This window comes from Magnolia sinica, chromosome 11 (assembly GCF_029962835.1).
Source record: "Magnolia sinica isolate HGM2019 chromosome 11, MsV1, whole genome shotgun sequence".
NCBI lineage: Eukaryota > Viridiplantae > Streptophyta > Magnoliopsida > Magnoliales > Magnoliaceae > Magnolia > Magnolia sinica.
The window spans coordinates 74614075-74640893 of NC_080583.1; the positions used below are offsets into that span (position 1 = coordinate 74614075).

Below are 26819 nucleotides of genomic sequence, written 5' to 3' on the forward strand. Positions count from 1 at the left end.
AGTTATACTGCTATGAGGGCATATCATTTCCCAATCTTAAATTATTTATGAATTTACATGAAAATATTTTAGAATTTTTATTTCTAGCTGAGGTATCTACAAGAAAGCCCTAAAAAATATGAAAATCTCCCGAAAGCCAAGACCGAAATTTTGTCACTGTGGCCCTACACAATCCACCACCTAGCTGCAGGGGCAAATTCGATATGTCCAATGGTGATCTGTCTTTGTAAATTTTTCTCAAGAGGAATTGCAGTGTGTGAAAGGGAAAGACGCGTTATTGCCGAAATATTTTTACAATAGGTTAAAAAGGGAAAACAACAACAACCAAAAATAAATCTAAAGAAGCTTCTTCCTTTCAAAGAAGGTCTTCAAATGCCATAGCTGCAACCCCGCCACTGATAAACAGATGAAGAGTGACAGGATGCTCAACCAGGCCATTCTTGAATTGGTTGCTCTGTTCAGGTTCTGCATTTCTTCCTCCCTAGAAAAGAAACCCCAAGAACACAGACAAACATGAGAGAGAGTGAGAGAGATTTTTTAGTGTCCATGTATATATTTTTGAAAGACGTCTACACACATACATAAAAGGGTTTTACCAACGTTCCTGCCTTCATGAGACATTAACGTCCTGAAAGCTTTTAAGTGACGCATGGCATGATTCAAAGGGTTACATCATCCGATCAGCATGATTCTGGCACCATGGCTTGCCCCCAATAGAACTATTGAATGAACCATCCCGATTGATGGTTGGGCATCCACCACGGCATTTTGAAGCTTGGGGAACATTAACCCAAACCTTTTTGAATGACAAATGGGACACCGAATGTCAATTTGAAGTACATTCTATTGTACCACTAGGGACAAGCTATGGTGCAAAAATCACATCAATCAGATGATCATTAAGCATCTGATCAATAGCATGGAAAATGGACAGTCTAGATTGAGCAGATAAACGAAATAGGTCCAATCATCTTGAACCATTCATCCAATAGCTCCCACTTTGTATTGCTTGTGATTCCAAATTAGCCTTTTGGTTTGACAATTCTAACCTTGCGATTTGTAGCTCGTTAAATAAAAAAAAAAAGAAGTTAATGACAAGTTGGCCTCATGGATGGGGTTAGGATCATCTGATCAGTAGTGTGATTCTTGCACCAAGGCTTGCTCAAATGGGACTATTGAATGAACCGGTTCTGCTGCCATTCCTGTTGTTTATTCTACCATCTCCATTAATGGTTGGGCATCCCATGTGTCATTCAAAAAGTTTGGAAACATTGCTACCATCCAGATGGTGGAAGAAAAACTCCAATGGATGAAGAGCGAACTTTTGGAGGGGGCATACCTTGCACGGAGGTAGAACATCTCATCGTGGATGGCTTTGACAGTATCCTCCAACTTCTTCAACTCCAGCTCCATGACCTGGACAAGACCAACGAAAACATAAAGCAACTGCTTGAATTCAATCCACATCCAGTGGCAGCTTGCAGATAACATCCAGCATGAAAACATTTGTCCGTAGGTAGGTCTTCAAAAACCACCCCATCAGGTCACTAGTCGAGCAGAAGCAAATGCCTAGGGAGAGGCCAGCGCAAAAAATAAAACACAAATATATAACCAAAGAACAGGCTAAACACTATCTAGTGCCTGTTATGCACATGCATAAATTGGAAGAGATCCTATGCCTTAGTAGGCACAGAATTTTCATGCATCCATGTGGGGCCCGTATGTGATGTTCTGAGCCATGTACCCTGCATGCTCCACCATTGACTAGCCACCAACCACAATTTGCCTTGACCAGACTCATCATCATCATCTAAGCCTCATCTCAACTAATTGAGGTCCACTTTCATGTTATGGGATGAGTTTGATGCCAAGTGCCAACCTGACGCAACCTCATTTATCCAGAAGCAAATTGCCTGGTGACTGAATCACCAGGGATATCCCTGGTGACCCAGCATGGTGAGATTTGATTGGCCATGTGCAGCTTTCAGAGATGAGGCACTCAAAAAGTATGTTTAAAAGTTGTTCGGTCGAGTACATACTCAACCAGGCCCCATCTCCAATAGCTGCACGTGACCCAATCAAATCCCGCCATGTTGGGTCACCGGGTATATCCCAAGTGATTCAGTCACCACGAAATCTACGTCCCCTTTATCCAGGCTTGGGACCAGCAACAAGGGCATAAAGTTCTCACAGGCTCAATGTAATAGACTATTACATAGGTTGATTACAATCAAGCGCTATGCTGCTATCTTATAGTCTATTACATAGGTTCATAACAATCAACAAGTTAATTGAATCAACGAGTTCTTGACAAGACTATTTTCATTTCTCAGAGAACATGAGTTGCTGCTGGTTTTCTGTATTTTAGTGTCCATGTGTACACCAATGGTTAAAGGTTATTAAAGAGTGTCCAATCAGTGTGCCTTTATACATGGGTGATTCACTACTGGGACAACTGAATGAAAGGTCATGATCTCATTCACTTGTGGCACGTGTGCAGCAGGAAATGGTAGCATGGCACCTCCCATGCCTCTAGAGGCACTAGATCAACTACCTTCATGCACCCACCCACCCATAAACCAACACACATCCATAAACCCCCCATAAAAATAAATAAATAAATAACACAGACACGTACGCACATGCATGCATCAAAAACATTTCTTTCTTTCATCTGAAATATGTTATTGTTTTTAGAGCATGAAGGATGAAAGATTCAAAGTTTCAAAGTTTCAGCTAGGAGGAGACGGAAACTATTCCTCTTGGCTGGTCTTTGGGCAATAGGTGCTTCCAAGATAAGGGTGGCTCTCCCCGGGGTGTTTTTATTAAAGCACTTGGTAATGTTGTTGAGTGGGTAGGGGCAGTGTTTGCAGTATCAGTATAGCTACAAGTTTCACTGGTCAGGGGTACGGAAACAATATCGATATCGTTGATAATTGGAAATGCAGAGAAACAATGGGGAAACATGGGGAAAACGGTGGAATTTTTCATTGAAACTTCAGAAGATGATAAAATACACATATTTGCATATTTAGGAATTAAAAAAATTGCAAAAAGAATGCATACATAATAAGTTTTCCGTTTAATGCGGGCCCAAAAGCATGTGTTGTCGAAAGAAATCAGTCCAACCCTCCAACTTTCCACCCAAACATCCATTGATATTTTAGAATATCGAGTTATCGACAAAACACAATATTTTGTCGAGAACTCATTGACAATTGAAAAGAAAGAGAATGTGGTCTCGATATTGCCCATGTTGCGATAATAATAATACTTCGATATTATCTCGACAAATTGAACACCGCCTAAAACCATGCGCTCATAAATAAATAAAAAATGTAATGGATTTTTTTTTTTTAATAAACATATTTTTGGCATTGACCATATTATCGAAATATCACTGATACACTAGCAATACAAAGCGACAACTGGAATGTACATGGTCATAAATATTGGAGATACATTGGCGATACAAGCGACACCTGGAATTTACACAATTAAAAATATTGGCAATACATTGGTAATATTGATACGTTAGCGATACTTGAGATTTCTAATACTACCAGTGTTATCGGAATCGCTACCAGAGTTATCGGTATCACTAAGCTGGAGATGTGGATAATATCAGGGATACTCCGAGTAATGGGTAGGGGCGATGCCTTCGTAATATCTTTTATGTTTCTCCTCGTATTTTAGTTGCTGTTAGTTTTCTCTGTATTTTTTTTCGGCTTTGCTGTTTTTTAATAAAGTTGTCATCCTCCAAAAATGAAGGATTCAAACAATAGAAAATAACCCCAAATGCATTCGCTATGTGCATGATATGGGGAACTAATTACATAGCAAACACAAGCCAAAATAGATTGAACCGACTACTAAAGAGGACCAGATGATCCTGGACCAAGTCTTGCACAATATATTCGATTCTCAGCTCTGACTAGCAGGGGCTGGACCATGGTTCAGTGATCCAGACCTTGACCTGCTTGGTCCCTGCCACAGAGGGACCAGGCCCCAAAATCTCCATGATAGGATGTAACCATTAAATCTGTGCACTACAAATAGATAATCGAAAAGAGAACACAGAAACAGTCCATAATGAACTGCAGAAAGCCCCAAGAGTGGCAGTTAGGATCTTCCAATCCAGAAGATGTTTTCGGCATTGTTCATCCACGGTAGGAAAAAATAGACCTATGGTCTGGTTTACCGAACCATTGGTTCCACTTGTTGGAACTGAAACTCCAATTATACTACGCAAAGCAAAGCCTCAGGTCGAGGATCATATAATTCCCTTTCACCAAAATCCCCTTCTAACATATGAAACTACATATGTTAAATTGGGCAACTCCATTTCTACCAAAAAAAAAAAAAAGGAAGTTGGGCCTTGCTGGGTAAGTGTTGAACATCAGAAACACATCTGCCTCCCTACATGGGCAATCAAAACGTTCAGCCTAGAGTCAAGGTGACAGATTTTACTAAAAGAATTTTTAATTTACATTTACAAGGCTCAGAATTTAGAAAGGTTGTTCATGACCTGACATTATTAGGATCACCTTCAAGAACAACAAACCTACAAAATTCTTTGAATTTTTTCTCAAAGCTTCCTTGAGAGCCATAGCCCATAGGCATCAAAGGCCTCAGGCACAAAAAGGCATAGAATGATGGCTGGATCACCTCTGAGGGGCCTTTTCGGGTGCCACTTAAAAATGAGTTCACCTCATTTTATTTGATCGTGATCATGTATTAGAGATTATGATGGTTGGTTATCAACATTATTTCTAATCCTTGCCCAAAAGAAATCTGATCTCCAGCGCATAATTAAGATTACCTAAAATGAGATGAACTCATTTTAAGGGCCCGTTTGGATTGGTGGTGAAGGAAAAGACAGAAAATTGTAATGACTATCTGATAATGATTTCTCAAGAATTCTGTGAGCATGGATTCCATTTTGGGGGTCTCATTTGGATAACAAGTGGAAATCCAAATAAAGCTCTCACAAAAGTCACCTCATATTTCAGGCGTGAGTATTTTACTATGATGTTTGGGTGAAGATTGCATTTTCCCATCCAATGTTTCTTTGCTATCCAAGCATGGTGAAACATCCCATCACAAGAAAAGTCGTCCATTTTCCTTTATTTTCTTTTCTTTTCCCACCATCCAAATAGGCCCTAAGTGGCACTGAAACAGGAACTAAGAGTTAAGACATCCAACACCACAAATATCTAGGTTACTAAATGAAGAACCAACAAAATTCATCATCCAAACTGATGGGACCAGTTCTTTGGCCCTCTTTCAAGGTACCAGCAGTCCATTTTCTAGTGTCCATAGAGAGACCAATGAAAAATTGTTGATTGTAATCGAACTATGTAATAGAATATTAGAAAACATTTGATTGTAATCAACCCATGTAATAGTCTATTACATTGTGCCTGTGGGAGTTTTTTGCTCTCATTGTCGGTCCCCAGCCCGGATAAAAGAGGGTTGCGTCAAGTTGGCAGCCAGCATCAAACTTATGCCGTAACTCTCATTATGAATCTAAGCAAAATGACATTGCAAACTCATGGTAGGGCGTTCCCCATAAGCGACACACTGCATCAGAACCCAAGTGTAGTGAGTATTGGGCAATGAGTTTGCTAGGGCATCCCCCCAAAGTGACAAGCCACAACAAAGCCTGGTTGTTGTGAGAAGAATGCAAGGGTCTTGTGCCATTGTAGACATGCGCAGGTAAAGAAGCTAGTCCAAGAGAATTAGGATTCACTTTACCCACATGGCATATAGGCACATTAATGGGCAAGAGGATGGAGTTAGTAGATACAATGAATGAAGGAAAGTTAACATAGCTTGTGTCCAGGAGACCAAATGGAAATGGACCAAAATTGGAGAAATTGATGGACATAAACTTTGATATATAAGAAAGGAACCCTTCAAAAAAAAAAAAAGAATATATATCTGTGTAGGATAGGACAATAATAAAAATGTGGCAGTGATAGTGGTCAATAAAGATCTAAAGGATAAAGATGTATATGTTAGAAGAGTAAGTGAGAATTTAATAATGAAACTTGTGTTGGTTGAGGAGATAATTAATGTTAATATTAAATATGTGCCACAAATAGGGTTAGAGGATATAATCAAGAGACAATTTTAGGAGGATATGGATGGACTGATACAAGAAATTCCAAATGTAGAGAGGATATTTATAAGAGACTTAAATGATCAAGAAAAGAAAGTCGAGAACATGAGAGCCTACATGGAGGATGTAGTTTGAAGAGAAAAAAATTTTGAGATGGGGGATGCTATACTTAATTTCACTATGGCATACAATCTAGCTCTAGCAAACACATACTTTAAGAAGAGCGATGAACATTTAATAACTTTCAAAAGTGAATGATATACAAGCCAAATAGATTTCTTTCTACATAAGAAAACAAAACAACCAACATGTAAGGATTACAAGGTTATAGGCTTCTCTACCTCCAAATCCACCGGGGAATTATTGATAATCTGGTACCTAGAAAATAGTGTTGTTGTTCAATCTAGATATGTGGCCACACATATAATGAACGACCCGGTTTCAGTTAAATGCGTGAGATTAGATTAGGTGTCGGGCGTGCCAGAGTCATGTTAGACTCAAATCAAACTGAACGCTTGTGACCCCAGGCACCAAACTAGCTAGATTAAGATTGGATCTGTGAAGATTGACTTGACTGTTTAGCCACCAATTATTACAGCAATTAGGCGATTTTAGAAGGTGAGGGTTAATCTTTCTGAATTAAATCATTTTGTTTTGAGGACAAGAACTTTTCTTTCAACGGTGATAGCTTATATTGTGTTTCTCAATAAAGCAATAAAAAAAGATAAATTTTAAAAAAGTTGGATCGCCAACTTTTTTAATCAAAATGTCAAAGCAGTACAATTGGTAGAAAAATAAAATAAGTAGAAAAAAAATACTTGTGCCACTTTGGGCTGGAAAAACAGTCGTGGCAAATACCAAACAATCATGAGATGGTCGTGGTGTGGGGTCTGAAAGATGTGATTAGAGATGTACAAGTAAGAACTCAGTAGTCTTGGGGGATTTAACGACTGAGTCATGTATATTTAAACTTCTCTTACATGCATATTGCAACGATGCGCTGAACAATAGTGAAACTAAGTTAAGATCTAATGGCTCTGAACTTGCTGCAACATGGCTGGACAAAAGTGAAGGAACTAAGCTAAGAAGCTAAGCTGATAAGTGTCCATGGAGGGCGAAAGGGGTAAATAATGTATAGTGGAAAAGAGAATTAATTGATTTGTGTTGGAAAGGGCCATCTACTTATCTTCGAGTGTTACTTTTCTAGATTTGGAGAGGCGGTGACTTTGCATATGATTCAACAATGTGAGATATTTGGATAGTTGGCCGTACAAATCTCATTTATTCTCCACATAAGTTTAGCCCATTATATTACGCCAGATGTACCAGAGATCAAGTGTGCCTCTTGTTATTCTAGTCATGCATAGGAATGTTTACTGGAGTCTCCACGTCACTAAACTCTTGTATAGGAAACTTTGTTAGAGTCTTCATATCATTGGACTCTTGCATTTGTAGAGAGTTGCTTTTGATGGGACTCTAGCATTTAATGTTTGCTAGATATGTGCATTGATGGGACTTACTTTGTACGAAGTTCTTTTTAATAGAACTCTAGCATTTAATGCTCTTACATGTACACGTCTCTAGATCATACCTTTGAAGTTTATCTACATCACGTGTGGCATAACTGCCATGTGGCATATTCTGGACTGTTTAATTTAGTCACGATCGACCAAGTGTAAATAGAATCCTCTTCAAATGTTGAGTCACATCATATGCTCTTATGCCATAGTTCTAACAAAAAAATTATAGCTGTCACAATGGGAATGGCCACTTTGCATCATGCTATGTAATGTGGTAGTGCCTTTGTAGATCATAATTCTAACTCAGTGACTTGACTTGGAACTCGGCTCAATCAACTCGACTCAACAAGATTTCAAGCCAAGTCACCACGAAGCTTTAGTCAGACTTGTCGAGTTGGCTCACCGAGTCTGTTGTTGGGTGATTCTTTTTCAAAAGAAAAAGAGTGAGGGAGCATGAGATTCGAACCCATGACCTTTCTTACAAGGTCAAGTGACTCTACCAACAAAATTTTTGTATTTGTTTCACATTAAATAGATATTTAATATTTAAATCTTTATGTTAATTTAATAATTAAATACGGATTTTTACATTAAAAAATCCTTAGGAATCAACATTTTTCCAAATAGTGCCTCGATTATTAGAAATTACAGGAAGGAGCTTTTTAAGGAAGGAAATTACATAAATACCCTCATTTAAGTTTTTCTTAAGTAGTGAAAGTCAAGACTTATGGGGCCCATGTGGTATGTGTAACATCCAAGCCATACAACACTTGCACCCCGCCATGATCGCACAAACCAAAAATTAGGCCAATCAAATCATCAAATAAGCCACACTTGAATTTGGTTATTTTGAAAGGTGTATATTATTATTATTATTATTGTTGTTGTTGTTGTTGGCTCACCTTGTGATTGGACCCCTAATATTTTTGGTTCATCAAATAATCATGTTTTTGTGCACATGTTAGATGGGTTGGATGTCAAACACATACCATATGGGCCAAACAAGTCTGGATACTCGACTTCGTAGAGAAAAAAGGAGGGTAGTGATGTAATTTCTCCTTTGAGAAAGCACTTCTTGGGAATATGGCCCTTGGAGCCATTATTTGGTAAAATTTGAATCATGAGGGCATTTTACTATATAAATACCAATTAAATATTGAGTTGAATCTTCGAGTCAAAACAACCAACTAATATCGAGTCGAGTTTTTGGGTTTTTTTAACTATGTTGTAAATAGTGTTTATACTCAGCCGATCATGGCTAGATCAAATAGTCTAGAAGATGCCACGTGACAATCATGCCACATATGGTGTAGATGAACTTTGAAGGGATGAACTAGAGACGTGTATGTGTAGGAGTATTAAATGCTAGACTTTTATCAAAACTCTTCACAAAGTAAGTCTCATCAAAGCAAATCTCTAACAAACATTAAGTGTTAGAGTCACAACAAAAGCAAATCTCTACAAATGCAAAAGTCAAATGACGTGAAGACTCCGGCAAAGTTTTCTATACAAGATTCCAGTGACTTGGAGACTCCGGTAAACAATTTTAAGCACATCTGGAATAGCAAGAGGCATACATGAGTTCTTATACACGTACTCTAATACAATGGGCTACGCTTATGTGGAGAATCAAGGATATACACGACCAACTATCCAAATCTCTCATGTTAGCAAATCATACACAAAACCACCACCTCTCCAAATCTATAAAAGCAACACTCGAACGTAAGTTTAGGGCCCGATCAACACAAATCAATTAATTCTCCTTTCAGCTCTACTCTATTTATCCCTTTCGTCTTCTTTGGACACTTATTAGCTTAATTCATGTATTTTTATTCAACCATGCTGCAGCAAGTTTGGAGCTATTAGATCTTAGCTTAGTTTCGCTTCTGTCCAACACATCACTGCAATATGAACGTACGAGTAGTTTAAATATCCATGACCCAGTCGTTGGATCCCAAAAGTACTTAGTTCTAGTTTATTACATCCATGGTCACATCTTGCAGAATTCACACCACAACTGTCTCATAATCATCCGGTATTTCCCATGGCCATTTTTCCAACACAGACCGCTATAGGTATTTTTTATGCTTCTTTTATTTCACTGTGAATTATACTGCTCCGACATTCTGATTAATAAAGTCAACAATCCATTGCTATTTTAATTTATCTTTCTTTATTATTTTATTGAGAAACATGATCCAAGCTATCACTGATGAAAGAAAAGTCATTGTCTTCAAGGAAAAAAGATCTCATTCAGAAGGATTAACCCTCCCCTTCTAAAATCGCCTAATCACTATAGCAATCGGTAACTAAACAGTCATACCAATCTTCACAGATCTGGTCTTAATCCGGCTGGTTCAGCGCCTCAAGTCATAAGCGTTTAGTTTGATCAAGTCAAGCATAACTTTAGCACACCCGACATCTAATATAATTGCACACTTATAATCGAAATTGGGTAATTCATCATACGTGTGGCCATGTGTTCAGATTGAACAACAACAGATAATATCCTTTTTTTCCCCCAAAATAGTGATTGTTGTTTTTTTTTTTTAAATAAAAGGTTGTTTTATAATGGCATACTTCCCGGTTTACAACTATGTTTTCGAAATTATGCTACATTTGTTGCCCACGCAAAAGATATATTGCCTTAAAACAGTTTCAACTCGTCATGTACTAGTCCAATTCTCATGGTGATAAAATCTTGAATATTTGTTAGGGTAAGGGTATATTGTATTGGGTAGTCCTGTAGAATGCTACATATTTTTATTTTATTCATATAAATAGAGAGAGGAGAGGAAAAACCCTAATCCTATTGAAGATATTGTAATATGATATGTGTGTGGTGTGCACTTCCCAAAAAAGCAAAATAGCCTCTTATGGCAATTTTATGACTAGTGGGGCGGTGGTCACCTTGCCATGATATGTATATTATTTATGGGAACAACGAAAAAAGTTTTACAAACCTAACCAATACACCAAAAGCCTTAAAGATTGATGGAAAAAGTTGGGGCCATTAAACCACTTGGAATTGTAACACATCACTAGATTCCGTAACCAACGTCCATGTGGCCCTCCTTGTGGTGGCACAAAGGTTATCTAGATTGTGGAACACTTGTGCATGTGGTACAAAAATGAGTATGTGGTACATGACTTCCTCCAATTTGGGGTACACTAAGATTAGAATCATACACTAGGCAAATACATTATAGTTTTATACACAAGTTGACTTTTTAGTGATGAACACACACGTATATATGTATGTATGCATGTATATATGTATATCTTATTCATACTGTGTGTAGACACTGTTGTACCTTATTTCTGACTGATCGAAGCAAAGCCAATAAGGAAATGACATGTGGCATTACACCTAGAATATGAGCTGTCTGAATAGATTTTCTAAGGGATTTAGTATGGAATCATAGCTGGCATTGATTTGGCACTACACATCATCAGAGGACACGTGACCAGCAAGATACTATATTCGAGAGAAGTAGAAGTTTGAATTGCGGTCAAGACACGAAATACGACCGAGAATAATGAACTGTGACCGAAGAAAATAGAGTACGTTCGACAGGAGAGGAACAATCACAAAAGGGAAACATAATAAAAAGAATGATCCAGAGAAAGACTTTTCGACTATCGTAACTGTTGGAGTAACGACAGAAATATTTATAAGAATAAGTTGTGTAGATAAATCTATAAATAGAAGAGGAAATTTACAGAGCAAGCCCGAATCAAATACCAATCCAATCCAATCCATTTAAATTTATCAATTTACTTTTATCTCAATTATCTTAGGAGTAGCAATAATTCTTAGTTCTTAATTGTAATTCGAATCTATGCTCATACATTGAATTTGTCTTTTATCCAATATTAAGCAGTTCTTTTAAGAGACATTCTTACAGTCGCTCATAGCGACCAATTGTGAGTTTTTCCTTTTGTTTGATTGCACTGGTATTCTGAAAAAGTCTTCTTCTTCTTCTTCTTCTTCTTTTGCAAAAGGCACAAAACAACCCATCTTTAGAGGAAGAACCCCATCCTCCAACTATCGCCTTGTTATTACAAAATTTTGCAAGTGTCTGAGTAAGCGACTGATCTTCTCACATTCTGATCATATACATTCATATTGGGTGTATCTGCTTATTTCGGTGCTTTGGGTCAAAAGTTGATTCGGTTTGGATTGAGTCGCTTTATCGATTCTGGTATGCCCATGCATTCACACACATGACAAAAAACAAACCGGAGAAAGAGCACCAACAGACACATGTAAGAGAGAGAGAGAGAGAGTCAGTCACGGAGTGAGTCTTCCGAGGCTATATCTTGATAGTAGGAACAGTCGGACGGTATAGATTTAGGCGCGCACATAGCTGCTCTGCGCTCGATTCATATGTAATATGTAATAAATGTGGAGAGAGACAGACTCGAGTCCAACCAGTTGGAGTATAAGTTACTATCCACCCAACTAATAATTACCAACCTTTCGTGTATGTGTGACATCCAACACCCGCCCAATATGTGCGTGCGTGTGTGTGTAGCTGAATGCTCAACTGCGCACCAGTTTGCACGTGTGTGTGTGTGTGCGTGTGTATAAACTCAGATCTGAGATGTCGTGTAGCTGATGGAGAGGCTGCAATTCTGGCAAGTGCACCTAGGTTTTGAGTGGTGACTTCAGCCCGTGGATACCCACTACACCCGACCCGACACGGTGCTGACTTGGTACTCGTGACGGTCCGGATTAGTCCAGGTTGGGGATAGGGTCAAGCATGCTGGACTCGGTACTAAGTCCGGGTTAGGTCTATTTCAAAACTGGATTGAGTCGGGTCAACCCTAACTCAGTCCGACTTGACTTGATGCCTAGCTCTATTTCTAAGTATAGATTAGCTTTACAATGTCAATCTAAATTCAGAACATAGACATATACCTTGTGCAACAATGTGCGTTTGCGTGTGTAATATTGTGCATGAGGGACCTATAACAATAATAATATTTGTGTAATATTGTGCATGTGGGACCCATGGTAGAAGAGTGGGATGGAATACAAACACCACGATTGGGTCCCACACACCAACTAGTTGGACGCAACACTCAGTGTGTGTGTGAGTAGGTCTCAAGTCCAACAGGTTGGACCACAAAGTACAGTCTAACCAGCAGATAACATTCAACCTATTCAGTGCATATGACACCCAACCTTTCCAATAGGTTGGTCCCATCATGAGGATCACCTAGTGCAAAAATCATCCCTATTAACTTATCAGGTGGGCCACACTATAAAATAATGTCTAGCCATTAATAAATAACAAAAACGAAGTGCGGTGCATTCAATGAGTAGATATTGTTCATCGTTTTTGTAATGAGTGAGGCTAAACTTAAGGCTTGTGATGGCCTTTAAAATATATTGGGATCAAGAGAAGGGTGAGAAAGATGTCTTCAAACTCGCAGAAATGGTAGAGAGAGAGAGAGAGAGAGAGAGAGAGAGAGGATAAGAACCTAGATCATGTTAGATGCATTAATAGCGATAACCAGAGGGTACTCGGTGAAGGAAAATGAGATCGACAAAAGGTGGAAAAGCAATTTTCAAAACTTGTTAAATGACTATCACTTTAAGAGCATACGATAGAAGGAACCACATACGCAAATGATGTCAGGGACGATATATACTTTTGTAGGATTAGGACATTTGAAGTGAAAGATGCTCTGAGAAAGATGAAAACAAGAATGGCCCTTGTATAAGACGGTATACCAATAGAGGTTTGGAAGTGTATGGAAGATAATAGGTTATTTTAGTTGACAGTTGTTCAATAAGATTGTAGGATTGAAGAAAATGCCAAAAGAATGGAGGAAACTAGTGTGGAACCTATTTGTAAGAATACGAGGGACCTATAGAGCTGCACTAACTATCGTTGGATTAAACTCATCAGCAATGTTGTCAAAATCTTTATCATATCTGATATCGCAAATCGTAATAAGGGTTAATCATATCGAATCGCAAATCGTATTATAAGTCATAAGATTTTTATGATTTTGTTAAAAATATGAAAATATAAATAAATCAGAAAAAATTAAAAACTTAGCAATCATCCTTTTTGCCATCAATATGCACCAAGTAATACCATGTCATAATGGTGTTATAGGATTCTTACCTTTCCTTCTTTTTGTCTTTCAAGAAATTTTCCTTAAACAACTTACAAGGATCCTTTAACAATTTATGTTCTTGTCTCCTTTCTTGAATGTAGAATCACATTGGAAAAGCGGAATTTGATTCGGTAGACCGAAGAAAAAAGATATTTTGATTTCTAACCATCACTGCGCAATACATGTAAGTCAACATGATCGTAACCATCTATAAAACATTCCAAGTCATACATCAATTTGGTGTTTCAACCACTTACGAATTAAGAAATCATATCAAAAAATTGGTTGTACAATTTAATGTTGAAGAGAATATATATCAATTAATCTTTTATAAAGAATAAAATAAGATAATTTAGTACCTTTCAAAAAAAAAAAAGATAGTTTTCCTTTTCTGAGCGATTCTCCTTCCCTTTAAAAAAAAAAGGTTTTTTCTAAATTATTTCTCTTTCTCTAGTTGGGACGAAGCGTGGTTCTTCTTTTGGGGGATTCCCCTCGAGCTACGTTTCAAAGATTTCTATGTTGCTATCGGCACCTGTCTGGGAGAACTTCTGATGATCGATCACTTAATGGAGTCGGGACAGGTGTGATGAGGATATCACATCACGTACACCTTTATGTACAAATCAAGGGAAGAGGCAGGACGCAACGATTTCTCTGTGGCTAGGCGAGTATCCATGTTCATGTTGAAGACCCCATATGCATGTGCAAGCATCTATAAGGCCCCACACTGGGAAGATGCAAATGGGTTGCTTTAAGGAGTAATTTGGACTGTTGAATTTGAGGGACGTGATGATCAGGCTATTGGATAGCATGGATTACATGATCGGGGACCATTCTCGCCATCATAGGACATAATTATGTTTTAGGATTAGTTTATAATTGATTTATGTTTTGGACTCCTTATGAGTAACGTTATTTGATTTTTCATTAGAAGATGATTATTTTGGTCAAAGTCATTAAAACAAGGTTTAATTTGTAATTTTGAAAAGTCTTAAGACTATATAAAGAGAGTGGGGGGGGGGGGGGGCTAGATTTTTTCTCTAAAGAAAACAAAGCTCCTTTGTTTCTTCTCCTTCATGCGAAGTGAAGACTTGTTCCATGAGATTTGGAACGAAAATCGGTGCAATGCCTATATTCAATCACGGGAGTGCAAGGCTTCCAGTTATTCGTCTTTGAGTTTTTCTTCTTCATGCAAGGTATTTTGTTGAAATCTCATTAGTTCTTCATCCAAAACCTCTTCCAACACTTTCCTTTCTTCGTCTTCATCTCTTTCCTCAAAACCCTAAAGTAACAAACCAAACCCTAGCCGACCGGACCCCACACGTATGACCGTATAGCCACACGTGCGAGCCCACAGACTGGTCCGTACATCCACTCTTCTAGTCTCCCTTGCCTCTTTGAACCATTCCTCCAAAACCCTATCTTCTCTTGTCCAAACCCTAACCCTAAAATTAAAAATCTCAAATCTTCCAATTTCCCCAAATTACCAAACCCTAGATCTCCAAAACCTTCAATTAAACCCAAATCCCTAAATTCCCTACATCCAAAACCCTAATTCCCTTTTCCTAATACCTAAAACCCATTAACCCCTTTACCCAATTAACCCTAATTCCAAGTTTTCCCCAATTTCCCTAAACCCTAATCTCAACCTAGGTAGTATTAGACCTTTCTCTTTAAAATAGGCTTAACCCTATGCTATTTGGATGTTTCTACATCCATTAGATCCTAGTTTCCCACATTTAAAAGTCTTGTAGGATGATGCTTGGCAACCTAGGCATAAACTATACAGGATCTCCTTTCATAATCTTGGTATTTGTTATGATGGTAGCAAGCTTTGTAATTTTCATTAATTAATTTAATTTTGCTAATTGATCTCTCACATTATTTGAGTTCATGCATTGGTCCTACATCAGATTTGGTATCAGAGCCCATAGGTTTAGCATAGGATTTTTGTGTTGAACTTAGGTTAGAGTCACATCTAGGGTTAGTAGAGCATACATGGCATATAAGATCTAGGATCATATTGCTGATTTTTTTTCATAGTTTGGACTTTGGAGTATCATATTGCTGAATTTTTAGCTAGCGTTTTCCACTTATACCATTGCTGAATTTTCATCATAGCAATCTCAGGTTGTCACTTCGCTGAATTTTCAGTTTGTAATTTTCACATTACAGTCTTGCCGAATTTTCAGTTTGGTACTCTCAGATTACCGTCCTACTAAATTTTCAACATAATATTTGAAAGGAACGGCTTGCTGAGTTTTCAGATTAGTGATTCTAGTGTATCTAGTTTGATCTCTATGTTGGTTTTATCTTTGTCATAACATTATCCTAGGATCAAGGTTTTCCTTTTAGATTTTCATTGTATATGCCCACTCGTTCTAGACATGGCTTTGGTCTACAGCCCACAATGAATCTACAACGGATTGCAAAAGCCCTTAATGCTATCAACCATTGTCTGACGGCCATTGAAGCATACAATAGAACCACCGCTACTCAATTGACCGCAACCAATGCACGCATCAATCAACTTGAGGCCTCCCTACAGGCGAACCCCAATACTGGGGAAGATGTTCAATCTCAAGCTGGAGATCAAGTTGATAGGCGAGGGGGTGGTCGTAGCCAAGGCGTTAGCTGTGGTCGAGCACAAGTGCAACCACAACGTGAGGAACATCATGACCGTCATGATCCAGACGCGCAAGTCATGAAGGGTGTAAAAGTTGAGGCTACCAATTTTGATGGTCGCTGGACCCCAAAGCATTCATTGATTGGGTGACATACATGAACCACTATTTTGAGTGGTATGATACGTCTGATGCCTGTCGGGTAAGGTTTGCTGAGATGAAGCTGGTGGGCCAGGCCAAACTTTTTTGGACCAACATGCAACGTAAAATGGAAAGAAGATGAGAACCCCCAATTGCACATTAGGCTGAGATGAAAGAGGTCCTTAAAGAAAAGTATCTCCCTCTCTTATCGCGAGAGGCTCCTAAACCAGTGGCAGGCCTTGCGCCAAGGACCATGACTGTGTCGGACTACATCGCCAAGTTCGAGGAATACATGAAGCGATGTGACGTTGAGGAGGACCTGATGATTACACTGTCTAGATTCAAGATAGACCTCCGATTCGAGATCCAACGAGAACTTTATTCTCATGACGTTGGCACATTGGAGCCCAGGTGTTCTGTAATGGTAACGGGGGCCGTAACGGCCACCACCGTTACCTTTACAATAAAGGGGATAACGGCTGTTGCGGCCCCGTAACGGCCGTTACAATCTCTCTTTTTTATTTTTTTATTTATTAAAAAAACCCCCGAAAAACCTTTATCTACCCCATAATGTTAATTAAAAAGTATGAAAAACCTGTATGTCTCGTAATAGACCATTACAGGGCTAGTATGGCCTTTATATGGGATGTAACGTGCTGTTAACGGCAATTACAGGTCAATTTTTTTCCATAACGGCTGTTACGGCCGTTACAACCCCATAATGTGTAACGGTTGCCACCGTTACCTTTACGTAATGGCCTTTACGGCACACCATGATTGGAGCACATGTACCAAGTGGTGCAAGACATCGAGTACTATCTCAAAGCATCAGTTGGTAGGCATTATGACTCTCGGGATCCAAGTGTCAAGACTTACCCTCAAGGTAAAGTCTAGCATGGGGAGTCAATCCAAGCCCCAAGTTAGTTCCCAGTCCAACCCTAGAAATGTCAAAGGAAAAGGGATAGCAAGTACTAGCTCTAAGGGAGGTGAACAAACACAATGCTTCAATTGCCAAGGATTTGGTCACTTTACGCATCAGTGTCCCTCGAAAGAGAGGAATAGGGCCCTAGTGATTGGCGAAGGTGAGGAAGAAAAAGATGAACTGGGTGATTTTAAAGAAGTCTATAAGCCTAATATCACTAGTGCTGGTGATGAGGAAGTACAGGAAGAAGAATTCACACCACTTACAGTAGTCAGGTGCGCCTTAACCCGTGCTGAGGATAATGATGATTGGCGTTGGACTGCTTTTTTGCACCTATGCAAAATGTGGGGAGAAGAATTGGAAGGTGATCGCCAATAGTGGTAACTGTACAAATATGGTCTCCACTAGCATTTTATCTTGTTTGGGTTTAAAACCTAAACCACACCCTCGACCCTTTAGAGTTCCTTGGATTAATTCATCTTCCATGCCTGATATCCAGCGATGTCTTGTGCCTGTTCACTTTGGATCCTACTTAGATTCATTGTGATATGACATTTTGCCCATGGACGTTGGACACATCATTTTGGGATGGCATTGCTTATTTGACCACGATGTGATGATATATGGTCACTCGAATGTGTGTTCATTCATGCATCAGGGCAAGAAGATCACTCTAGTTCCTATCCCACCAAAAAGCAATGCGGAGAAGAAAGATGAGGGTAAGTCGAGTAACCCTAGGGATATGAGGAGATCCCAACCTAATTCTCTCCATGTTATCAATGCCAAGGAATTCGAGAGAGAGACTAAGGTGGATTCAGTGGTGTGCACCTTAGTGGCTAGAGAAATTACACCAGAGGTTAGTGTAGAGGGACCCCCTGAGGTGACTCTAATTCTGGATGAGTTTCACGATATATTCCCAGAGGACTTAGCAGATGAGCTCCCACCCATGAGGGACATCTAGCATGCCATTGATCTTGTCCCTGGGCCGACTCTACCAAACCTTCCTCATTATTGAATGAACCCTACGAAGCATGCAGAGTTGAAGAAGCAGGTAGATGAGCTTCTTAGAAAGGTTTTCATTCAAGAGAGTTGAAGTCCGTGTGATGTGTCAGTGCTTCTCACACCTAAGAAAGACGGCACGTGGCACATGTGTGCGGGCAGTAGAGCCATCAATAAAATCACGATCAAGTACCAGTTTCCCATACCGCGTCTTGATGACATGTTAGACATGATGGCGAATGCCAACATCTTTTCAAAAATTGACCTTAAGAGCGGATATCACCAAATACGTATACGCCCAGGAGATGAGTAGAAGACAACCTTCAAGACGAATGATGGGCTATAAAAGTGGCTAGTCATGCCCTTTGGCTTGACTATTGCCCCGAGCACATTTATGAGAGTGATGACCTAGCCACCTAGGTGTTGAGACACTTAATGGATAAGTTCCTTGTGATGTATGTTGATGACATTCTTATCTGTAGCACATCAAAAGAACAACATCTCCACCATTTGAGGCAAGTTTACGAGGTCCTCATAACTAAAAGCCTTTATGTCAACCTTAAGAAGTGCACATTCATGTCAAAGAGCGTCATCTTCTTAGGGTTCATAGTATCATCTGAGGGCATGAGAGCAGATCCCAAGAAGGTTAGGGCTATAGTTGAGCCACTTGAACCGCGCAATATTCACGATGTGTGAAGCTTTTATGGCTTAGCAAATTTTTATAGGCGAATCATTAGAGGGTTTAGTTCCATCATGGCTCCCATCACGGATTGCATAAAGAAAGGGGAGTTTGTATGAACTAAAGCTGCCTCTAAAGCATTTAAGGAGATTAAGGGCAAGATGAGTGAAGCTCCCGTCATGCGCCTTCTAAACTTTTCTAGAGTCTTTGAAGTTGCGTGTGATACATCTGGGGTAAGTATAGGTGGAGTGCTTAGTCAGGAAGGGCACCCCGTTGCTCATTTTAGTGAGAAGTTGAATGGGGCAAAGCAACGGTATTCCACCTATGAAAAAAAGTTCTATGCGGTCGTTCAATCCTTACGCCATTGGCAACATTATTTATTACCACAAGAATTTGTCTTGTTCTCTGACCATGAGGCCTTACGTAACCTTAGTTCCCAGAAGAAACTAAACCCTAGGTATACTAAATGGGTCCAATTTCTTTAGAAATATTTTTTCATCCTTAAACATAGGTCGGGATCGATAAAAACTAGTTGATGCCCTTAGTCGTCGTGTGTCGCTACTCAAGAGTATGAGTGTGGAAGTGACTAGGTTTGAGCAGCGGAAAGAAGAGGATCCTACATGCCCGGACTTTGTTGAGTTGTATGCGTCACTATGAGATGGTCAGTCGAGCAATAGTCATGGGTTTGTCACCATCGATGAGTTCCTGTTTAAAGGTGACAGACTATATTTCCCGTACTTCCCTCCGTGATTTCCTAGTTTGGGAACTTCGTGCAGGAGGGGTAACTAGTCATTTGGGGAGGGACAAGACCATTGCGCTTGTAGAGGATAGGTTCTATTGACCAAGTCTCAAGCGAGATGTCGCGAAGATAGTTGGGCAGTGCAAAACTTGTCAACTGGCGAAGCAGAGAGAGAAAAATACAGGATTGTATATGCCTTTTGCCAACACCCCATGGTCCGTGGTAGGACATTACTATGGATTTCGTGTTGGGTTTACCGAATACTATTAAGAAACACGATTTCGTATTTGTGGTTGTGGACCGTTTTTCCAAAATGGCCCATTACATTCCGTGCTCGAAAACGTCAAATGCCTCCAATATGGCTAAACTTTTCTTTGGGGAGGTAGTGCGTTTACAAGGTCTACCTAAGACCATATTGTCTGATCGTGATGTACGTTTTATGAGCTATTTTTGAAAGACACTGGCACATTATGGGGACAAGGCTTCAATTTTCACCTGCCTATCATCCTCAAACAGATGGTCAGACTAAGGCTGTCAATAAGAGTCTTGGAAATTTGCTTAGATGCCTTGTGAGGGATCACGTTAGAACTTGGGATATTGTTTTGCTTATAACCGAGTTAGCATATAATAGTTCCATTAATAGGTCCATAGGCATGAGTCTATTTGAGGTTGTACATGGCTACAAACCTAGGAAACCTAAAGATCGCATACTTATGTCTGTCCCATAGGCGATCTGAGCCAGCACGTGAGTTTGCACGTCACATACATGAGTTGCATAGTGAGATAAGAAAGTAGATTAACTTAAGTAATGAAAAATATAAAACATTTGTTGATTCTCATTTCAGGTTTCAAGAATTCCAAGTAGGAGATTATGTCATGGTTCGTATGAGGCCTAAACGGTTCCCACATGAGCCCTTTAAAAAATTTCAAACACGTAGTGTAGGACCATACAAAATACTGCAGAAACTAGGTCCTAATGCGTATGTAGTAGACCTTCCACCTACCATGAGAATAAGCTCTACTTTTAATGTGGAAGATCTAGTATGATACAAGGGTCCTGCTACTCCGCCTTCTGATCCATTTTCAGACCCTCCCACAGACCACGATCCAGTCCCTAACCTATGACCCCTACTTGACCAATCACCCCAACCTTTACCACCCTAACCCTCCTTGCTTCCTCGAAGTGAACAAGTCGAAGACATACTGGATGCGCAAGCGGTTTCCACTCGCCATGGGGGATTTCTGAAATTTCTCGTCAAGTGAAAGCACAGGCCGATTTCAAATAGCACCTAGATTATAGAGGCAGAGCTGCAAACTTTGGATCCCGACATCCTTGAGCATTACAGGAGTTTTAGTCCGCTAGATGCGAACTCTTCTCAACCCAGGAGAGTTAATGAGGACATCACATCACATCCACCTTTGCGTACATATCAGAGGAGGCGGGCCACACCGATTTCTGTGTCTAGGCAAGTATCCATGTTCATGTTGAAGACCCCATGTGCATGTGCAAGCATCTGGAAGACCCCACACTAGGAAAATGCACATGGGTTGCTTTAGGGAGTGATTTGGACTATTGGATTTGAGGGACGTGACGATCAGGCCGTTGATCGTAGACCATTCTCGTCATCATAGGACATAATTATGTTTTAGGATTTAGTTTATGATTGATTTATGTTTTGGACACCTTATGAGTGATGTTATTTGATTTTTCACTAAACGGTGATTATTTTGGTCAATGTCATTAAAACAAGGTTTAATTTGTAATTTTGAAAAGTCTTGAGACTGTATAAAGAGAGCGGGGCGGGGGGGGTTGACCGCCTTAATGGTGGATTTTTTTCTCTTTAAAAAAAAAAAAAAAAGCTCCTTTGTTTCTTCTCCTTCATGCGATGTGAAGACTTGTTCCATGAGATTTGGAACAAAGATCAGTGCAATGCCTATATACAATCACGGGAGTGCGAGGCTTCTAGTTATCCGTCTTTGAGTTTTTCTTCTTCATGCAAGGTATTTTCTTGAAATCTGATTAGTTCTTCATCCAAAACCTCTTCTAACACTTTCCTTTTTCGTCTTCTTCTTTTTCCTCAAAACCCTAAATTACAAACCAAACCCTAGCCAAACGGACCCCACACGTGTGACTATACAACCACATGTGCGAGCCCATAGCCTAGTCCATACGCCACCACCCTAATCCCCCTTGCTTCTTTGAATCATTCCTCCAAAACCCTATCTTCTCTTGTCCAAACCCAAACCCTAACCCTAACCCTAAACCTAAAAATCCCAAATCTTCCTATTTCCCAAAATTACAAAACCTTAGATCTCCAAAACCTTCAATTAAACCCAAATCCCTAAATTCCCTACATCCAAAACCCTAATATCCTTTTTCTTAACACCTAAACCCTTTAACCCCTTTACCCAATTAACCATAATTCCAAGTTTTCCACAATTTTCCTAAACCCTAATCTCACCCTCCTCTTTAAAATAGGCTTAACCATATGCTATTTGGATGTTTCTACATCCATTAGATCCTAATTTCCCACATTTAATGGTCTTGTAGGATGATCCTTGGCAACCTAGGCTTAAACTACGCATGATCTCCTTTCAGAATCTTGGTATCTTGATGATGGTAGCAAGCTTCATGATTTTCATTAATTAATTTAATTTTGCTAATTGATCTCTCACATTATTTAAGTTCATGCATTGGTCCTACATTAAGGTGGGGGTACCCAGCATTTGCATTAGAAGAAAGAAAGGGGTACAGGAACCGGAATTTGCTACAATCACAGTTGGGGAGAAGAAGTTGTCGCTGAGGTGCAACGGGAAATGATTGAAGGGATGTAGCTTTGGTGGGGAGCTTTCTAGGACCTGCAGGAGAGAATGTAAGTGCCGGGAGGCCATGATTTCCAACAAGCTGGAGCAGCAAGTTCACAATTCTGAAGCTCCGCTGGAGCTCCGAGCGTTTTTCCTGCCTAGCGTTCGAATCTGGTTGGCGAATGGGAGGCAGATGTGTACATGAGGAATGCACGTGGGACATCTGGCAAAGAAGCCGTTGAAGGGGCATGGTGCGTGACATGCTGCTCCCAGACCAAAAATTTTAAAACAGGTTTGGGTTCCAAATCTGCGTCGAGCCAGCTACCCGGCCCCAAAGCTATCACCACTTCGCCTGATCAAGTCGACACGTGGCACTACGAGGCTCAGCCGTTCGACACGACGTGGAAACAGTCGGCGAATGCTTACATGTCGGGACGAGAGGGTGCTCATTTCTCTCTCTAGCCCGGTTCGGTGGACGAATGTCAGTCTCCTCGCAGCGAACACGTGGCACTCCCGAGCTTCCTCTAGTGGAGCTAAGGCCTAGAGAGCTTACTCATGTGGAACAGGCCAAGGGCTTCCTTTTATCTTCGCCACATGTGCCAGCTAACCTCATTCGTGCGAACTCTTTTAATATTGGCGCATGTATTCCTCATGAGGCTCCATGCAGAAGCCTCCCGAGGTTTGTTTTTAAAAGAAGGCCTTCCTATCAGGCCCTGAAGGACCTCTCTTCTCGCAATCAGGACATTGTCGTGGGCTGGATAGGTCAGGAGAATCTGGACTCGCTAGAGCAAGGCACGCTGGTGGCCATCACACATCCTACCTTCGAAGCTAATCAAGGGGAGGCGCTTCCTCTCCCTTGACATGCGTCTCAAGAAGAAGGTGGTTCAGAAGAAGAAGCGAAGGGACCAGTGCTCTCAGAAGATGGGGTGTCGCAGGTGGATGTTATCCCTCAGGCGGAGTGTTTGGAGGAACCCATTATCGTCACTTCATTATGAGCGGAAATGATCGGAGAAGACCCATCCTCAGTAAGCATGGGTTTTGGGGCTGCCCTACCAACTCCTCCTCCAGCTACAGCATATAAGGGGAGGATCTCAGAGGAGCAATTCCAATGGACAGATGATGTCCTTGTCAGAGCATGGAGGAATGGTTGGTATGTCCTATGGCACTAGGGACGAGGACATGTATGATTTCTATAACTTTGTTCAAGTGCCTGTTTCATGAGAATCTTGAGAAGATGCAGAAACAGAAACCAGATGATTATCTACTGTCCATTGATTTATTTTGTTTGCTTAAACGCAACTAATAGTGGTCTTCTAGGCATAACGAAGATCCAAAGTGAAAAATGTGTAGGAGCAACAGCAAACGCAAACAACTGAATAGATTGCAGGAGAAACAACATAGAAGTTGAATCAAGAAAATAAGCAGTGTAGCAGTGGCCACTTACGTCAACCTGCCCTTTCTTGGCAACGTTTGACCAATCCTTGGCAGCAACACCTGTCTTCCAACTGAAGTCAACTGTTATTGTTACGGATGGCTTGTGCTCAGGCGCCCATAGGCAAGCCATGTAGTCACCCACCTCTGTCGAAGTAAAAGCAAAATTCCCAGATTCCACGTGATCAGCATGGTGGATGCTGTTACCATAAGGGGAAGTCACCTGAAACCCCATGCACCCACCAAACAATATAAATAAAAGAAATTATGACATTGGAAATAGAAGTTGGGGCAACAATTGCCAGTAAGTTCAAGAAAATACATCAGGATGAGAAATGGTCTAGTGCTACTAGTTGCATCAGGCCACATGGACAGTAAAGTATAATGATCCAGACTGTCAATTAGATCCAGCAATGACTCCAGTCGTATGATCCATTCCAACCATAACACAGCCTACCTTTTTACAGTAATCCATTCAGCCCATGGAAAGGATGGTTAGGATTGCCTGAGAAAACTGATTCTTTAGATCCATAAGTGATCTATAATTGGCACCAACAAGTAAATTGATCAAATTATTGGGTGGACCTATTTTTATAAAAATGAACTTAACATTCCATTTTATAGACTGCTGATTCAATGGTTAGAGTCATCTCATCAGTTTGATTTCTGCATGGTAACCCGTGAAATGTGTGCTGTACATCCAGATAGATACACCGGACTGTCCAAGCATCCCTATGCATCTAGGAGAACTATAACTTACAATGCTCTAAGGCCCAATTTAGGATCAAGGAAATGAAAATATGATTTCGGTAAACCCATGGACTAGCAAATTCATGGATTTTCATTGGATTTGGTTTTCGCAAATCCAAAGTCCATAATTTGGGAATTAGGATCAAGGGCCAAATCCATGGATTTTGGAAGCATTTGTTGCAAAAGAATAACTTTAATAGCTTCCGAGAGAATCCCTTATTTTGTGGATTTGCCATGTCTTTAGTTTTTAAGGGAAGTTGGATTTGCCCCAAATCTATGGATTCATGAGGGTGAGGATTTAGGATATAAATGGATTTTGCAAATACCCAATGAAAAACAAAGGGGATTTGAAATCCATGGATTTCACAAATCCCTCCCCTCACCCCAAACAGCCCCTGATGGAAAACTAGATCATTTCTAGATCAGAAACTGAAAAGAAGAAAAATAAGGGTCATTTTGTCTCGGGGAGCGAGGAAATTATGTGTTTTAAAACACAGAATACCCGGACAGTGATCTTGTGGGAATCTGGAACAGGATGGCCCTCATTAGGAGAAACGACGCTGTATTTGCCGACGGACATGGCGTTCATCTTTATGTCTTCTGAGATGCATTTGGTGTGTCCTGATTGCAGCTCAAACCTAAGCGCTTGAGCAATCGTTGAGAAATACCCCACCATCATAACAACAGCTATGATCTCAACAACCTGACGCCTTTCACCCATCCTCTCTCCTATGCAAGAAATATAGATTAGTGGAGAGAACTAGAAGGTTAGAGAGAGAGAGAGAGTTGCCATGACTATGGGAAATCTGCTTTGTTGGTGGCTCGGTGTATGCAAGAAATGTTCACATACAATATTCTATGTGAACTTTCACATATGACAAAATCTTTCCCACCAACATGTCTCGCTTTCATAGAATTGCCACCTACACATTCAAAAGGTGGGCCACACCATAGAGGGGCATAAGCAAAAATTAGATGGCCTACTCATCAAGATGGCTACACAATTGAAATCAATGGACAACCATTGATGGTTGGTTTGGCTAAATGTACCAGTTGTATCCCACATAATGGATTGGTCCGATATGAACACCAGACGGTCTTTATGGTGCTGCCCATCTTTTGAACTGATCAGACATAGTGACAGGCAGAAAGAGTGTTGTATCTTAAAGTTAACATACGCTGATGTATGTGAGCATTTCTCAGGTACGAATTTTCACACACAATGTTAGCTTCCACATACAACAGTTTCTTTTCCACCAATGTGTCGCATGTGTGCTCTTTCCGAGAGAGAAAAGAAAGTGTCACATGTGAGTGGAACATCTGAACTATCAAAAAGGGTGGCCCACACCATGAAAATGCAGGGGTAAACATCGAACGAATCCACTCATTAGGCAGTCCACACTCGTACATTGAGCCAAACTATCGAGTGTCGATTTCGATAGTGTAGCCTGTCACCTGCTTCATAAATTAGACCATCCCCAGTTTTGTCACGGTTGCTTTTTACAGTCTGCCCACCGTTTTGTATGGCTTGAATGTTCCATGCCAGTGACACGCTAGCAGTAAAGAAAGCACTGTATGTGAAAGTTCCCATACAATGTTGTACGTGAGTGTTCCTCATCACATAATAATGTTTTCAATGCAGCTCACTTCAAATAAATTCGGTATAGCTCCCTCCTCACTACAGTAGATACCTGTGGTGATCGGTAGTATTGATTTGGTGGCCACCATGGGTTTGGACGCTATCCCAATACTCAAGGGGATGGTAATGTGGTAGCCAAACAGTCAGCGGCCTGCAAAAGGAATGGTTAGCTCAATGGTCTACATTCAACCAGAAAACTTCATGGTATGAGTTCAAATCATTGGGATTTGTGGCTATAGCCCATCCACATGGTGTCCCACCATATCACTAGTCCCAATCACCGGCACGTGCTTACAAAGCTGCATAGA

The 26819-nt window shown here is 40.2% G+C and overlaps 1 protein-coding gene across 5 annotated transcripts in view; it reads right to left on the reverse strand.

Moving 5' to 3' along the window:
• Positions 1 to 204: 204 nt before the first annotated feature.
• The window catches only part of LOC131219371 (transmembrane emp24 domain-containing protein p24delta9-like), a 33889-nt gene continuing 7274 nt past the window's right edge, over positions 205 to 26819 (reverse strand). For 2 of the 5 annotated variants that reach the window (XM_058214468.1, XM_058214469.1), the window contains exons 2-5: positions 25375 to 25601; positions 24136 to 24345; positions 1340 to 1416; positions 205 to 481 (exon numbers count right to left, since the gene is read on the reverse strand). In XM_058214468.1, the coding sequence (XP_058070451.1) occupies positions 337 to 481; positions 1340 to 1416; positions 24136 to 24345; positions 25375 to 25593 (651 nt within the window). In that variant the 5' untranslated portion in view covers positions 25594 to 25601 and the 3' untranslated portion in view covers positions 205 to 336. Of the gene's footprint in view, positions 482 to 1339; positions 1417 to 24135; positions 24346 to 25374; positions 25602 to 26327; positions 26479 to 26563; positions 26654 to 26819 lie in introns of those variants that run through there. The other 3 variants (XM_058214467.1, XM_058214466.1, XM_058214470.1) reach the window with 3 other exon arrangements.